This window comes from Rana temporaria, chromosome 2 (assembly GCF_905171775.1).
Source record: "Rana temporaria chromosome 2, aRanTem1.1, whole genome shotgun sequence".
In the NCBI taxonomy this organism is placed as follows: domain Eukaryota; kingdom Metazoa; phylum Chordata; class Amphibia; order Anura; family Ranidae; genus Rana; species Rana temporaria.
In genome coordinates, this window is record NC_053490.1 from 345,882,193 (window position 1) to 345,899,290 (window position 17,098).

General features: G+C 39.9%; 1 protein-coding gene across 24 annotated transcripts in view; it reads right to left on the reverse strand.

Moving 5' to 3' along the window:
- Positions 1–17,098, reverse strand: part of NFASC (neurofascin) — a 211,027-nt gene that overhangs the window by 17,085 nt on the left and 176,844 nt on the right. For 13 of the 24 annotated variants that reach the window (XM_040337564.1, XM_040337563.1, XM_040337567.1 and 10 more), the window contains 4 exons: positions 15,940–16,113; positions 15,566–15,580; positions 7,486–7,668; positions 2,160–2,276 (listed from right to left, as the gene is read on the reverse strand). In XM_040337564.1, coding sequence (XP_040193498.1) covers positions 2,160–2,276; positions 7,486–7,668; positions 15,566–15,580; positions 15,940–16,113 — 489 coding nt within the window. Of the gene's footprint in view, positions 1–2,159; positions 2,277–7,485; positions 7,709–15,565; positions 15,581–15,939; positions 16,114–17,098 lie in introns of those variants that run through there. The other 11 variants (XM_040337577.1, XM_040337585.1, XM_040337580.1 and 8 more) reach the window with 3 other exon arrangements.

Consider the following 17,098-nt stretch of genomic DNA (forward strand, 5'->3'; position numbering starts at 1 on the left):
AGTGGGACTGTGATAGTGTGGCGGGAAGTCTGACACTGACTAACTGACACTGACATCTCCAGTGACACTAATATCGTGATTACTGCTAAAAATATGCACTGCCACTGTACTAATGAAGCTGGGTAGGAATGGGGATAAAATCTGGGGCAATCAAAGGGTTAACTGTGTGCCTAGCAAGTCATATTGTGTTCATTTTGTGCTGTTTTAGCTAAGGGATATAACAGTTTTCATTCCTTGCTTTGCAGGCAGACAAAAAACTCCACATCACTCCTGTCAGTAGAGATCAACACAGATCTCTCTCTGGTCTTCCGCTCCGACGAATCATTGGCTAGGACCCATTGATCAGCATCTAAGGGAGCCAGTGAGAGCACAGCTAGCCCGCACTATAGCAGTTAGACTACAGTGCGTGGTCAGAAAGCAGTTTATTAACTGTTTTTTTTTTTCAGGTGTTTTTTTGGAAAAGAAAATGAAGATAAACCTCCCCAAGGGGCCACAGACAGCAATAAAGCTTGTCAAATGTTCTAATATTTCCCTACTCTATGATATAAATAAAAATGGATGAACTTCTACTTTAATATCTGTAGCATTATTTTCTACAGTCTTTCAATCAATTATTATGTCAGTGAGGGCTTCATTTTCTGTATTAAGAGTGACCTATGAAAATATTTCTTCTTTAAGCTAGCCTCATTTCTAATTTATATCATGGCATCCTAGAAGGGAGCAGGAAACTTCTATTTTTGTATGAATGGGACTTGCAATGCACTTTACATAAAGTAGGATTTCTAAAGTAGAAGAAATAAACCACAGTATTTCCTTTACTCATAGGCAAAAATAAAGTCTAAATTAAAGGCCTTTTAGGGAATGGGAGCCTGTATTTTAGGCTGCGTCACTGTATTATGGCTTGTACAAAACTATCTAGAGTATCTATTTTACATAATTTTGTCATAGGAACCTGATCCATATACTTATATATAGATATAGACGTGCACAATACACATATGCATAAACCTGGCATCTAGACATATTGACCACTTGTTTTATACAATTCTTTGTATAGTGTTCCAAAACCTTCTACTACAGGCAGTGATGCCATACAATCTGTCGAAGACAAGTGGAAAACCATTAAAAACATAATTGTAGCAGATGTCTGCATTGCAGTCTGTACACCACTTGGTAGAAACACATGTATAACTGTGCACAATGTTTATCATTTATTTAATCTATGCTCAAAACATTAGAAGACACTACTAGTGCATCCATGTGGCTCTGTCTGTCAGTAGTGAACAATATGGAAGCTGTTGGCATGAAGCATGACAAATGAACACACACGCAAAGCAAATTCAGCGCAATGCATAACAGCCAAAAACTCTTTGATATATGAGGTGACAAGACCTTTTTTAACTGTAAAGAAAACATAATGAAAGGGCAAAATGCCATGCCAAATACATTCATTTACCATAAGCAACTGGCCACCTTATATATACTGTATATATAATATATCATACTCACAGTCATATATAGGAACTTCCACCCTAGAGAAAGCTGAAAACATCCTACTGTTCTTTTAGATAAGCAATGTGTTGTTGGTCTAGAATATTGACATTTAAGACAGTTTTGCAAATTTGGAGCTGTGGTATTTTCAAATCATGGTAATACACCAAAACAAAATCATATATGCTCTTGTAGGTTTGTATCGTTTTTTTTACTCTCAAAAACATATGATGAAAGTTCCTATAGATTTCTGTGCGAAGACATAGCACTTAACCTGATATTATAAGCTGATTAAATGCAAAATAGACACTCCAGGAGCAGGAAACTTAAGGTCAGATTTATAAAGTAGTGAATCTGACATTCACCACACATTCATTGCAGGTAAATCTTCCTGATTTCAAACTTCAGTGATTGATTCACCACCAGTAAATGTTTGTGGAAAGTCACATTAACCGCCCTATAAATGTGCAAGCAAAGTTGGATTGGATTTTTGATACTGCAAAGCAATTGCTGACCTGTTCTTCTGGAAATGTTAGTTGCCTGGTGATGGCTCCTGAAGTGCCTTTTTGTGCTTTACTCAGTCATGGGTGCAGCAGTAGGTGATTGTATGTAGTAGCTAAAAAATCCATTATGGCTACACACAATACACATGCTGAAGTGATGCTTACTATCAATATACTCAACCATAAACTCAGAGCCAGGCCCTAAGTTATGCATCCAGGTGATGTTTGCCCAGTGGCTGTTGGGCAAAGCTGTGATGTTCCAAATAGGTTGTCCTGATGTCGCTAGGAAAGTGATTTAAAACAGGTTAGGACGAACAGCATTTTGATAAGGGCAACATCCTTGCAAACTGGGTGTCTAGTATTTTAACGTATACCAACTTTATAGTTTATATTTATGTTGTTATCAAAGGAAATAAATTCACCTAAAATAATATTCTTCTCTGCACGGGTCCTGTGATGATGGGCGTTTTACCTTGTGCTGAGATGCAGTTTTAACACACATTGCAGTGTTTTTTTTTATTTTATTTTTACTTCTATTATTAATACTTAGTGCAGCAGCACGTTGTGATACATTCAACATATCAGATCGAAAAGTGCAAAATTGTCTAAAAATTTTTTGTCAGTGCACAAAAACACAATACATTGGCATGAACTTAAACCATGCTGATACTTGGGACTGCATTGGGCAATGGAGCTCAACACAACCTAAAACTGCTTGTGTGAATGGGCCCTAATTGCTGTTAAGTTGCTATCCTACAGTATAATTAATATTGCAAATATCTTATAATATACATGTTTGTCTTTTAATTAATACTACTTTCTTTCAACAGATATGCCTTGTTTACCGTATTCTTCGTAATGTGATAAATACAATATAGTATAGTGTTTTATGTACAAAAATACTGTGTTCTTGTAATCAAAGTAAAATGTTAAAAAACATGTGTTAAATAATCAACTCATTTAACGTGGTAAGTATCCAGTAAAATAACGTAAATTAAATTCAAAGCCTATCCAATGTATGCATTATACCTAAGTAAATTATATAACCACAAATAAATGTCTCTAAAAATTCAATACTTGTTCAACCAAATCCTAATATGTGCTCAAGCAAACCATGGGTGGTGAACTACAAAACACTTTCTTCCCAGAACACAAAACCCGTGCTCTATTGGTGCTCACACTTAAACTGTGCACTCACCAGACCTCCATGACCCTCTTAACTTAAGAAGTGGGTCCACAGTAGCTTAGGCTGGCCATACAGGGTTCAATCGATCAACTTGGGTGCAACCATAATCACTGTATTCTCCCGGCGGGGACAGCTTCCCCCATCCGGCCCCGACCTCCTGCCATAAAAAGACAACTGCTCATTCAACCGTCAACACTGCCTGAAATTTGCACTGTGTATGGCCTGCCCTAGATTTATGCTGTCCTTCCAGGCAGCCTACCAGTCTTCCAAGTCACCTCCTTCCAGCGTTTGATCTTTACACCTTTTAATCCTCCATTTGCATTTTGGCCATCATGAATAAACAATAACATAAAAAAGTCATAATGCAGTCATTTTTATTGCAATTGTTAAAATAAAAACATTTCCAAATGTGCACTCACATTAAAAATACAAATGCCCTCTGGTTTCTGGGTAAAAAATTGAATGCATACTATTAATTTATTTCCAGACGACATACTGTATTTATCGGTGTATAACACGCACCCTAACTTTAAGAGGGAAGTTTCAGGAAAAAAACTTTCCACTGCCCCCTGCGTATAACACACAGGCACAGTTTACCCTTCATTTTCAGGGTAAAAAGGTGAGTGTTATACGCCAATAAATACAGTAATTCTAATGTTAAATGACGTGGAAAAACTCCTGGCTTTGGTACATAATGCATTAGCTCTCTTTAATCGAGTGTCTTACTGCAAAGTTAATGACTCTAAATCTTACATACTAGATCTGGGTATCCCCAAATGCACCAAAAATAAATGTATCTCCTCCTTTCTCCTCCTTTGTGTGGACACAAACAGGAATTAAATACTTGGGTATCACTCTCATAGTTACATAGTTGGTGAGGTTGAAAAAAGACATCAAGTCCAACCTATGTGTATGATTATATGTCAGTATTACATTGTATATATATGTTGCTGTCGTTCAGGTGCTTATCTAATCGTTTTTTGAAACTATCTTTCTCTCCTCCCCCGCTAAAACCACTGCCTGTGGAAGGGAATTCCACATCCTTGCCTCTCTTACTGTAAAGAACCCTCTACACAGTTAAAGGTTAAGCCTCTAATTTTAGTGAGTGGCCACATGTCTTATTAAACTCACTTCCGCAAAAAAGTTTTATCCCTATTGTGGGGACACCAGTATGATATTTGTAAATTGAAATCACATCCCCTCTCAAGCGCCTCTTCAGAGAGAATAAGTTCAGTGCTCACAACCTTTCCTCATAACTAATATCCTCCAGACCCTTTATTAAATGTGTTGCCCTTCTTTGTACTCCCTCCATTTCCAGTGCATACTTCCTGAGGACTGGTGCCCAGAACTGGACAGCATGCTCCAGGTGAGGCCAGACCAGAGACTTGTAAAGTGGGATAATTATCGCTTTATCCCTGGAGTTAACCCCTTTTTAATGCATGCCAATATTCTGTTTGCTTTGTTAGCAGCAGCTTGGCATTGCATGCCATTGCTGAGCATATCATCTACTAGGACCCCAGGTCCTTTTCAATTCTAGATTCCCCCTGAGGTTCACCCCCTAGTGAGTAGATTGCATTCATATTTTTGCCACCCAAGTGCATTATTTTACATTTTCTACATTTTTTTCTAAACCTCTTTATTTTATACTAAGTTCAGTCAAAAAGACACCTTCAATAAAACCACTCCCTTTTTGAGACAATTTACCAAACCTCTTCTTGGCAAAAAGCTCTATCACTTATGCAGCAACCAGAAGCACTAACTTATGGGAACTAGCAGAAAACAGAAACTAGGCTTGAGGTGGTATTTACCACCTCAATGCATAGCAAAAGCTGCACCTCACTCATTCTCTGAATGCTGGAGGAGGTGTGGAGGGAAAGGTTCACTATTCCTTATATGCCCCTCCCTATCCTCATTTTGGTCAGATATCTCAGCACTTATTCTCCAAGTGATGAAGACAGATATCCCTTTGTCCCCAGGATTGGCGCTTTGCTCTCTGAGGATAGAATTTATTCCTCATCAGCTGAGGACTATATTGATCCATATATTATTGGCAACTCGATTGACACTAGCTAGACACTAGAGAGATCACAATCCCCCAACAGTGGGCAAAGTCATTCAAACCACCCAAACTCAAGCTACATATGAAATAATGTTTGCCTCAGCCAATGGCAACTTTCAGAAATCATCTAAAATATGGGAACCATGGTAATACTGGTAAAGCAAATCTAATCCCACATAACCATTAATACATACCTGATACTACTCAGTTATGTGATATATAGCTACCACTTTCAGATTGTGACCCATCTGTTCATTCACAATTAACTTTTTCTCTTTTTTTTTTTTAAGTTTGTTTTCTTTTTACATGTTCCATTTTTTGAAATTGCTACCCTGATCCTAATGTGCACTTTACGGTGATACATCATACTGTACCATGACACAGATTGCTCCCAAAAGGGGCGTCTGGCGCAGCCAACACCCTTACCGTAAGTACTGCATTAACTGTTGAAGTTCAAATATGACTCATGTTTTGTCAATATATTCATATAAACAATTATATAGTTGGTAAGGTTGAAAAAGGACACAAGTCCATCAAGTCCAACCTGTGTGTGTGCACTTTTATAGCAATATTACATTGTATATTCCTGTATGGCGGTCTGTAATTCACTGTTGTATGCTTAAATGCTTATCAAGGTTTTCCTTATTCTTTCATTCTGTACTTTTATATGAAAATGTAATAAAAAACAATTGAAATTAAAATACAGCCAACGCTCAATATGGTTACTATACCACATGATTTCAAGATGACTGCTTCTGACTCGACTTACTGTTTGTTTCCTATGTGTGTTGCACATAGGTGTAAAGATCAAAAGCTGGAAGGAGGTGACTTAGAAAGCTGGAAGGCTGCCTTGGAAAGAATTTAAGCTACTGTGGACCCACTCATTAAGTTAAGAGAGTCATGAAGATCTGGTGAGTGCACAATTTGAGTTTGAGCACCAAGAGAGCACAGGTTTTGTTTTCAGAGAATGAGTTGTTTTGTAGTTCACCATGCACAGTTTGCTGGAGCACATATTGAGATTTGGATGAAGAAGCACTGGACTTTTTAGAGACATTTATTTGTGGTTATATAATTTAAGTATAAAGGACACGCTGGATGGACATTGAATTCTATATATATGTATAGTTTTTCACTGGATTCTTGCCACGTTAAATAAGTTGAATATTTATCACACGTTTTTTTCACATTTTACATTTCGCATTTTACATTACAAGAGCACAGTATATGTGTACATAAGGGGTGCACAGCATTTTATTATATTTATCACAAAATAATTGTTATCCACTTAGATGGGGGGTGGGGGGTATATTGTTCATAGTGCTAACAGCACCCAAGGAGTAGGAGTAATAGCATAAGCGCAGCATCTTGGTAATTTTCCACCATGCTTAGTAATGAGGTATTTTCAGTAAGTAATTATTCCAACAGTTTAAAAGGGCAGATGATCTCTGCTAATACTGTATTACTTATAGAGAACCTTAACAATAACCTGAAAGGTTTTTCTGCAAGGGGATGTGTAGACAAAGAAGCATGGAGAAGTAACGGTGCCTGACTTTTACATTATAGTTTATATAGAGAATTTATTGTAAGCTTCTGATTGTGAATGTACAATGTATATGCAAAAGTGCTGTGTAAATTGACGGCGCTATAAAAGTACCTAAAAAAAATAAATATTTTTTTTTACCCCCTGATCATTTTGTGTATGGTTCTCATACAGGACAGAAATGAGTAAAAGCCAGTAAAAAATCTGTTTCTGTTATGGATCTTCTAAAGCACCAGTTAACCCCTGGAATTATATTGATTATATTGGAGTAATTTACTAAAGAAATAGCATGTGTTCACTTTGCAAAATGTATTTGGATTAATGAATAAGGTGAAGTTGTGTTAACTCAATCTAGCCGAGTGTGGGCAAAAATCCTGTATTCTCTTTTACATGATTTGGATATGGTTTACAAACTGAATCTTCACTTCAGATTCACCTTATTACTTATACTTAGCTGAGTGAAACTCAACTTTACCAAGTGAACACGCATTACTCTTTTAGTAAACCAACTCTATTATCTGTTAAACACAAGTTTAAATTGTGTAACTGCCTAACATACAAACCCCTTTATAACAATATAACCAGACAAATCTAATTCTTGGTTAAATTTAGGATTTTATCACCTAAATTATTTGTAATAAAGAAACATTGCACAGCTATGTGTGGCATGTTTGTTATAAAAGCAATTCTTGCAGGTGGTTAGTACCTATTTCGTGGATGCTAGCCACTGTTGTTTGCCTGATTTCAGTAGCAGTAATGAAGGTAGTTGTAGAGAGTGTGGTTGTGCTAGTCGTAGTAGTAACAGTGGTGGTAGTACCAGGAGTGGTCAGGGGAACAGTTGGAATTTCTGTAGGTGCCTCTGTGGGAGATACTGGAGACGTAGGGGCAACTAAGAATGAGACAAGAAAGTAGAAGAGAAAGATGCAAGCCTTATACAAAAGGTATAAAGCATACATTGTGACATTAGGTCCAAAGATCAATTCATGAATGTAAATCCTACACACATGCACTGTGTCTTTTAAGCAGGTTTCAAATATATCTGTTGCAATTTGTTTAGCTGAAAAGAAGCTAATACATGTATTACATGCATTGGGCCATGACATCATGTCCATTATATCAGAACAAGGCATCACTCTTTATATTGTAAATTAATCACTGTAATAGAATGGCAGAATGGTTTCCTTGCAATACATGGGTGAAGTTAAAACTTTATAAAGACGATACCTCTCCAAAAGAATTTTCAAAATATTTAAGAAGCTGGTGATTCAATCCACCATTATCCATTTAATAGAATGTCAACTGCATAACAATACAAGGGGTAGATAGAGGAAGATGTGGAGAGGGAGTGTTAAGCTGGATCTTATTACATCATCTTCTTCTTTGTGTTTATTATGCAGGAGACCTTGAAGATGCCACCACTGTGCCAGTGTTATACTAGCTGGGCAGCTCAAAGAAATGTTTCTATCTTGAACAGGTACACTTTTTTTTATACCTTGGCTGCCTATGGCAGAAATGCATTTTTTTTTTTTTTTTTAATGCAGTCATTCTTCAAATTCTGGCATAAACCAGCCAACAAAGCCTCATGCGTGGATACAACTAAGAAATACAAGAATCATTAAAGACCTAGGTAAAAAAATACAGTTAGGTAAAATGTAGAGCAAAAGAGATTATTTATCAAACTATAGAGAGCAAGCATACAGAAACTGTATGGCATGCAAAAAATAAATAAATCCGGAATAAAAAAAAAAAAATGGCATGACCAATCATTCTCATTTAATTACTTTTACACCAACGTACCCAAAGATTATATATTATATGTCTCTGCACATTTTTATTTTGTGAACAATACAATCTGGCGATATCTCCAGTCTGTTCAACTCATATGTTATGCATTAATCTTTAAACCAAATTTAAACTGTGTTATGTAAGATTATGTATAGATTTTTTACTGAAATGCAAAAGATAGTTCTAGTTTTCCCCCGAGATACAAACATCCGACTTAAATACGACTCATATTTACAAGCGGAGGGAGACAACAGGAAGTGAGAGGAAATCTACCACTAGGAAGGGCAATTCACTCCTGTCAAGCCTTGTACACACGCACAGTTTTCTCGGCAAGAAAACTGTTGGCAGAGCTTTTTGCACAGAAAAACGTCTGTGTGTATGGTTTTTCGTCGAGAAAGCTGCCGGGAATCTCGACGAGAAAAATAGAGAACCTGCTCTCTATTTTCTCGTCGGGAGTCTCAATTTTCTCGTCGTGATTCTCGTCGGACTGGTTTACGACAATAAAACAGGTCGTGCGTATGCTTAAAAAAACGCACATGCTCAAAATCAAGTATGAGACGGGAGTGCTCCTTCTGATAAAACTAGGGTTCGTAATGGAGATAGCACATTCGTCGCGCTGTAACGGACTGAAAAGCACGAGGCTGAAAAGCGCGAATCGTCTCTCACCAAACATTATCTAACACGCAGTAACAAGAGTTTAGCAAACGCAGCCCATAGGGTGGTGCCAGTGGAATCGAACTTCCCCTTTATACTGCCATCGTACGTGTTGTACGTCACCACGTTTTAAAACAACGAGATTTTGGCTTGACAGTGTGTATGCAAGGAAAGCTAGACAAGAATCCCGTCAAGCTTGACAAGAATCACATCGGGAAAAACAAAGATTTTTTTTACGACGGGATTCTCGCCCGTGTGTACAGGGCTTAAGAGTTATCATGGGAAAAGGGTGTCTGCACTGAAGCATTATCAGCAATCCTTATTTTCCACAACAACCCAGCATTTTGTCACAGGGACAGAAAGTGAGGTAAAATCTTATGAACAGGGGCACAGACAGCAAAACAAATGTTACAGGTGTGTTAACCCTTTCCTATGCTATGCTATGGTTGGCGTTATACTTTAAAAATGTACCTGTTCCAACTTACAAATTCAACTTAGGAACAGTTTTAGAAAGTATGAGATACAGTAGATCCTTACACTGTATGTAATCCTCCTTCCACCCCTTTGCCTGCACAGAGTTCATTCTTACATAAAATGATTTCACAATAGTGGTTAAATCCCATCCATCAGATTCCAATATAAAGGGAGCATAATGCATACATGCAGGTACAGAGCACAACAATATGTCAGTTCAGAGGACATATTAGCTATGCAGCATAAATAACGAAAAAGAGGCACAGAGCCTGCAGAGCATATTAAATCAGTCCTATTCTTTTCAACCCTCCTATCCTTTTCAGCCAGGGAGGCTGCCATCTTAGCCTCTTTTTGATCTGCAACTGCCATGTTAAATTGATGTGTTAGTTCTGATTTAATACTGTCATGTATTTATTGCAATTATAAAACACTGGGAGAGAGAGAGTCGGAACAACAAATTTGCACAGTACATCAACAGTTTGAACATGTTTACTGTACAGGAGCAGCAGAATGGCTGTGGTGTTTGAAGCACAACACTGGCTAAACACAATTATAGTTCTTTGGCAAATAAAATAGTTTAAGCTAAAATGTGCGCGCACAGTGCACATTATGTAGGGGCAGTGAGGAACGATGCATTGTTACAATGCATTGTTATGTTTACTTTTTCCCTCTCTTTTTCTAACACAAAATTACATTTCAACATGACATGGATGGGGTGCGGTATCTAAAAATGGGCCAAGATTGTGGAGAAGAAACCCTTACACTCATCAACATGGCATGGAATCCCCCATATGTCTTTAATTATATCATAGATGCTCCAACATTTTATTGATGATGTACAGCAAGGGCCTCAAACTGGCGGCCTCCAGCTGTTGCAAAACTACAAGTCCCATGAGGCATTGCAAGGAATAATATAAGTAAATACTGATGTTGTTCATGGTAAATTAAATCAATATCAATTTGCATTAGATATACAAGTAATAAATGGGGGAAAAGAACAATAAAGGAACAATTATTGGACATTAACTTATTTTTTTCCCCATTCAATACTTTTTTATCTAAAGCAAATTGACATTGATTTATTTAAACAATAAACATAATGTCATGTCATGCTATTGTTTCTTCCCATCAAATAAAGAATAAAACAAATACCTCATGTATCATTCCAGAACTGTTCCCAGCTGCCTATCTTCTTTCTTTTCTCCCCACTCTCACAAGATTGGTTGAGAGCACAGCAAGCCATTGGCTCCTGCTGCTGTCAATCCTGTGAACAGAGAGCGGGGTGGACGCACATAACCCAGCTCGAGATAGAGCCTGCACAACTGCCTCTACAATAAGCGCTTGCAATGGGGGCAGACACAGAAGAGGAGGAGCCAAGATCGCCAGCAGGGAATCCCAGAGGAGGTTCGGGGCTGCTCTGTGCGATACCATTGCACAGACAGGTGAGTACAACATGTTTATTATTTAAGTTCTAAAAAATTGCCTTTACAAATGCTTTAACACAGGGGTGCTCAAACCTTTGAAGAGCGAGGGCCACTTAAATGATCTAGTAACCAGTTGCGGGCCACAATAAACTATGGTGTTTTACCTCCCCCAAACAGCAAATGTAAATGAGCCCTAAATGTTCCCTATAAGGCTGCTTTCACATTGATGTGCTGTGGTTTACCCGCACCGTAGGTGCAGCACAGTGCACCTAATAATAATAATAATAATGCTTACACTTATATAGCGCCAATTACAGCGGTGCCGCTGTGTCTAAGCGCTGATAATGGTTGTCATTATTACCCAACTCAATGGTACTCATTTTACCGACCTCGGAAGGATGAAGGGCTGAGTGGACCCCGCCGGGATCAAACCTGCAACCCTTGGGACACAGGCAATCACAGACTGCTGCAAAGGAGCATTAGCCCCCTGCGCTATCTATATCCTTTCCTGCTGGTTAGCTGCAGTGAGCTATAGACTTATGTTACATCTTGTGCCCATTCATTCAGAAAGCACACCAAACCTGCATGATATAATAGAAGTCTATGGCTCAGTGCAGTTAACCCACAGGAAAGCCACAGATGCACTGTGCTACACCTGCGGATCAGTCTGAAAACAGCCTAGAAAACCTTTTTTTATAGGTGCTAATATATGCCCATTGCAAAAGTGCCATGTATGTGATGTTTAATACACAGACCTTTTCCTCCTTCAGCTTCTACTGGCATCACACTCTAGGCTGCTAGAAAGGCTGAGCTTGCCATCTTAATAAATTACAACCGTCCAGGCCGGATTGCCTAAAGAATGATCAGCACTTTACTGTACATTTCCAGGATCTACAGAGGTATCTGTTACATCTCAGTTACTTCCGCAGCACTTACTCTTGTAATGTTTCAAACAGCCAAATTCTAATGGAGGAACCCATGTCCACACGTTATTTCTTTGAGCCCATACTGTTCTCAGCTAAGGGGTTACAATTCAGCTTTCCCCTTACTCCCTCCATAGAGGAGTAGTGCAATGATACTCCTGAATTGGAGCGCACACCCCAGCATGTATGCACTGACATGGTCCTGACTTCTGTCTCACCAAAGGAAGAATTGTCATTCTATCTCTGTTGCCCATGAACCACTACTGGGCTTCACCCACCTTTACTTAAGGCAGTATTAAACCCAACAATAAAGACGCGGAAGGTGGTGAGGGAGACGTGCCCTCCAGCTGCTTGTAATAGCAATCGCGCAAACTAGGTAGCTGCTCTGATTGCTGTTACAAGAAAGCCAACCATCAGCTGCAAATAACGGTACCGGGATGATGCCTGCAGCTGCAGACATCATCCGGGGACAACCACTTCTAGACCAGTGACATACCAGGTAGGTGACTGGTTGGCAAGTGGTGAAATACCGCCATTTTGACATGCCAAATCGCATGTCAAAACACACCAGTGTGAACCAGGCCTTATAGTTAGATTTGTATATCTATCTTACCCATTTATGCACCTTTGGGGTTAGCGCGGATTAACTAAGGGACATCTTGTGGCATCCAAGAAAATAATATACACATAGGCCTGGATTCATCTTTATGCGGGCGTAGCGCATCTCATATGCGCTACGCCGATGTAAAGTAGAGAGGCAAGAACAGTATTCACAAAGCATGGGATTAAAGAAAAATCCTGGATCGCCGCACTCCTCAAAAAACGATGTCTTTATTTAAAACATAAAAAAAAAAAAAAAAAAAGCAAATGGAAAAAACAGCCAAAATTCATGCAGTCAAACAAGGAGTGGACTAGGAAAAAAGAGCTGACATGTTTCGCATCCGTGTGATGCTTACTCGTAGCGAGTGTAAAAGTGACCAAAATGTGCTTAAATGCAGGAGGGAAGGAGGTGAATGGGGCGTTTCACCAGACACTCCCAGGTGATCATTAGTCAAAGGAACACTATTATCCTTGATGTATCACACATGAGGTGCTCCTGTGTATGAGATTAAAAAGATTTGTGAATAAAAAATGAAAATAAAAAATATCATATTTTTCAATCTCTTGATGATGAGACCAAACACGAGAAAGGAAAAAAGGAGAGACCCCATGTGTGAGACACATGTGTGTCATAACCAGTGTAAAAGATGAATGAAAAACAACAAATGAAACAAATAATAATAAATGTATGTGACGTTATAAAAAGATTGTGAAATAGACATCTGTGGCTATAGGGTAAAATGGGCAATAGATAAAGAATGTGAAAATTCTGAAGACTGCAGCCTTTTGTATGTCTATTCACAAAGCACTCGCTCCCAACGTTGCGCCGGCGTAGCGTAAATTCCTAGGCGTAAGCCCGCCTAATTCAAAGTAGGTGGATGGTGGGCGTGATCCATTTAAATGAACCGTGACCCCATGCAAATGATGGGCCGAACGAACGGCGCATGCGCCGTCCCGTGGACGCATCCCAGTGCGCATTCTCAGAATCACGTCGGATCGAACGCCTAAGATACGTCGAATCACTGAACGTAACCTACGCCCAGCCCTATTCATGTAGTACTACGTAAACAACGTAAAATACGACGGCTGTTCCGTCGTTCATACCTTTGCATGGGTTGCGCCTCCCTATATGTGGAATAACTTTACGCCGGACGTACGCCTTACGTAAATGGCATAAATTACTGCGACGGGCGCAAGTATGTTTGTGAATCGGCGTATCTCAGCCATTTGCATATTCGACGCGTAAATCAATGGGAGCGCCCCTTGTGGCCAGTGTAAATATGCACCCAAGATACGACGGCGTAGGAAACTTACGTCGGTCGGATGAAGCCTAATTTCAGGCGTATCTAGTTCTATGGGTACGGCGCATAGATACGACGGCGCACATTTACACTTAAGTGGCGTATCTCGAGATACGCCACGTTGGTGCTACGTGAATCCAGGCCTAAAGCTTTAGGGCCCTTTCACATGTCCGCATTTTTATCCGTCTGTTGCGGATGAAAACGGGACATACATGGGTCCCTATGTGATTACGGGTGTCAGCGGATGACCATCCGCTGATCCCCGTAATTTGTCCGCCTCCGCAAAGATCCGCAAAATCGGACGGAAGAAAATCCTATTTTTCTTCTGTCTGCCAGATCGAATCGGATGAACACGGACATACGGTCCGTGTTCGTCCGATCCCCCATAGGGGAGAGCGGAGGAAAGACAGGGCGGTCCCTGCACAGTGTGCGGGGACCGCCCTGTCAGCTGCCAGCTCAGCGGGGATTTTACGGAGGATCCCTGCTGAGCTGTACGGACACACGGAGGCGGATCTTTACTGATCTGCCCCGTGTGAAAGGGCCCTTATACTGCAGGTTTAGGAGTGAGAATTTTGTTATATTATTCCATGTCTAAGGAAATTAAAAAGGGGCATCCCCCTGTCCTGCACACCCATAAACGTAGAAAATCAAATGTAGGCATCGATGGTAAACATAGGAAACAATGACCGTTCTGAAAATTGTTTTCAGGTTGTTTTCAGGTTTCCAGGTTATGAAGCTGTAATGTTTTGAGAGGATTATGGTTTCGCACTTCCTGTATTAGCTTTTAACCGGATATTAACTGCTAATAGATCCATATATGTCCACTGTTTAAATATAACGCAAGACTGCTGAGGTTTTCACAAGCTGTTATAACATAGGAGCATGGAAGCCACCCTGTGGTAAAAGAGTTACATAGCTTGGATGATGTTTTGGTACATAGTGGTTTACGGCTTAAGGTTTTTTTTACCTTAATGCACTCTCTGCTCCTCCCCAGCCCCTCATTAAATACTTACCTCAGCCTGATCTCGATTCAGCGCTGTGCTCGAGAGCAGCAGCGCTACTCTCTCTCTCCTCACCAGGACTCAGGCAGCAGCGGGAGCCATCCTGTGAAGAAGGAGAAGGGGGCAAGGCCAAGCCACGCTGTGTGTCAATAGATGCACACAGCCAGGCTCAGAATTGAGCCCGCACGTGTGCCACCATAGGAAGTGGGGGAGAAGAGGGGGAGCTGGGAAAGCCAGCAGTGGACCCCAGAAGAGGAGATTTGGGCCGCTATGTGCAAAACCACAGAGCATTTAGGTATAGCATGTTTTTTTTTTTTTAAAGTGCACCTTTATAGGAATCAAGTATCATCGGGTTAAAATAAAATATTCCCATTTTTTGCTTTGTTGAGCTTTGTTGATCCTTTGTTGCTTGATGTTAAAAAGAGTATGTGTACATAAAAAAAAAAATCTTAGTACACATTTGTTTTAACACATTTATGCAAGGTACGGTCACTGTGCGGCATGTTCAAATGCCAACCACATCAGAAATAATTTCCTGTATGAAAGAGAGACAGTCATGCAAAAGTGTAAACTGTAAGCATGCATGAATCCCCCATGCATGTTACCTTGCTGTTACTACTTTACCTGACGTGGGGGGAACTGCAGACCTCACAGAAAGCCAAGAGTAAGGAAGAGCAAGGAAGAATAGAGAGAAGAAAGAAATAGAGTGGAACACATAAACACACATACTAGAGAGTGTAAGTATCAAAGACAATGAGAAATCAGTCCAGCAAGGTATTTCTGCATTGAAATGGACCTACATGTATGGCTGCACTGCAACATCTAAGAAATGAAATTATATAACAACAGACATTTCCAAATGACACCAGTCACAATAACAAATGGCAAAAAGTAAAATATCCGTCTACACCTTGATGCAATGTATGGTAAAACTTTTGCAATACCATGATATTCTACATTAAAAATAGTGGGCACATCTACCAGGCTCTGTCTTTTACCTTCATCTGGTTTGAGAGGTGTATCAACAGTGACAACTTCTCCAGCTCCAACCTGAGTCCTGGCACTCAGCGTGATTCGATAGCGTGAGATAGGATCTGTTCTTGTCAAGGTGTATTTTGTCTGATTTGGAGACAGCGTCTCTACCACTGGTCTTGCAAATCTGGTTCCATTAACTGATTGTAAAATGTAGTAAAAAATAACAGATTATTGAATGAAATAGTGCTTGACTATACTCAATTGCATACTATTTTTCCTAAATATTTGAATTATACATTCTCAAACATTAAACCTGAGATTCCCTTTTATTGTGACTTTCAAGTGTTAACCACTTGGGTGCTCAGGCCTTTTTCTCCCCAAATCTATTCCTGTGCCCCAGAGCATCTTTTTTTTTTTTTGGTGATATCTCGGTTCTGCACATTTTAACTTTTGGGGTCCATAATTCAAACACCCTGTGAATTCCAGCAGCAAGAATCAGTCATGAATAACTGCGGCCTGTCAGCCTGCCATTGCATTGCGCTGGGCTGTGCAGCTCTTCACATGCTGCGGCAAGAATGCGCAATTTCTTGCCACTGGAATTAACAAGGTGTGCTTTTTTGGGGGACAGTTGGTAGCAGATTTGGATACAACATTTTTAGTTCATTGGTTTTTATTGGTAATAAATAGCGAACATTTTAAAAGAAAATGCCCCTTGCTGTAATTTTTCCTAAAGAAAAGTTTACATAACTTGTGCACCTTATTCCCTTTTCAATGTTACAAAAAAACCTTTAAGGGGTTGCAAAGGTTTGTTTTTGTTTTTTTAAATAACAAACATGTTATATTTACCTCCTCTGTGCAAGGGTTTTGTACAGAGAGGCCTTCTAGGGTCCCTCAGCTGTGCTCCTGGCTCCTCCTCTTCTTGAGTTCCCCCACAAAACGCCCCATTCCATCAGGCGAGCGCTCTCATGAGTCCTGCTGCTGCATTCATTGACACTGACAGAAGGTCTCGGCCCCAACCCCGTCTCCCATGTCACTGGATTTGATTAACAGCAGTGGGAGCCAATGGCTCTGGCTGCTATCAATCTAACCAATGAGGACCCGAGACAGCGGCTGGAGCTGCTGTGCTCGCCCCCGTCACTGGAACGATAGAGTTCAGGTAAATAAAATGAAGGCTGCTGCTCT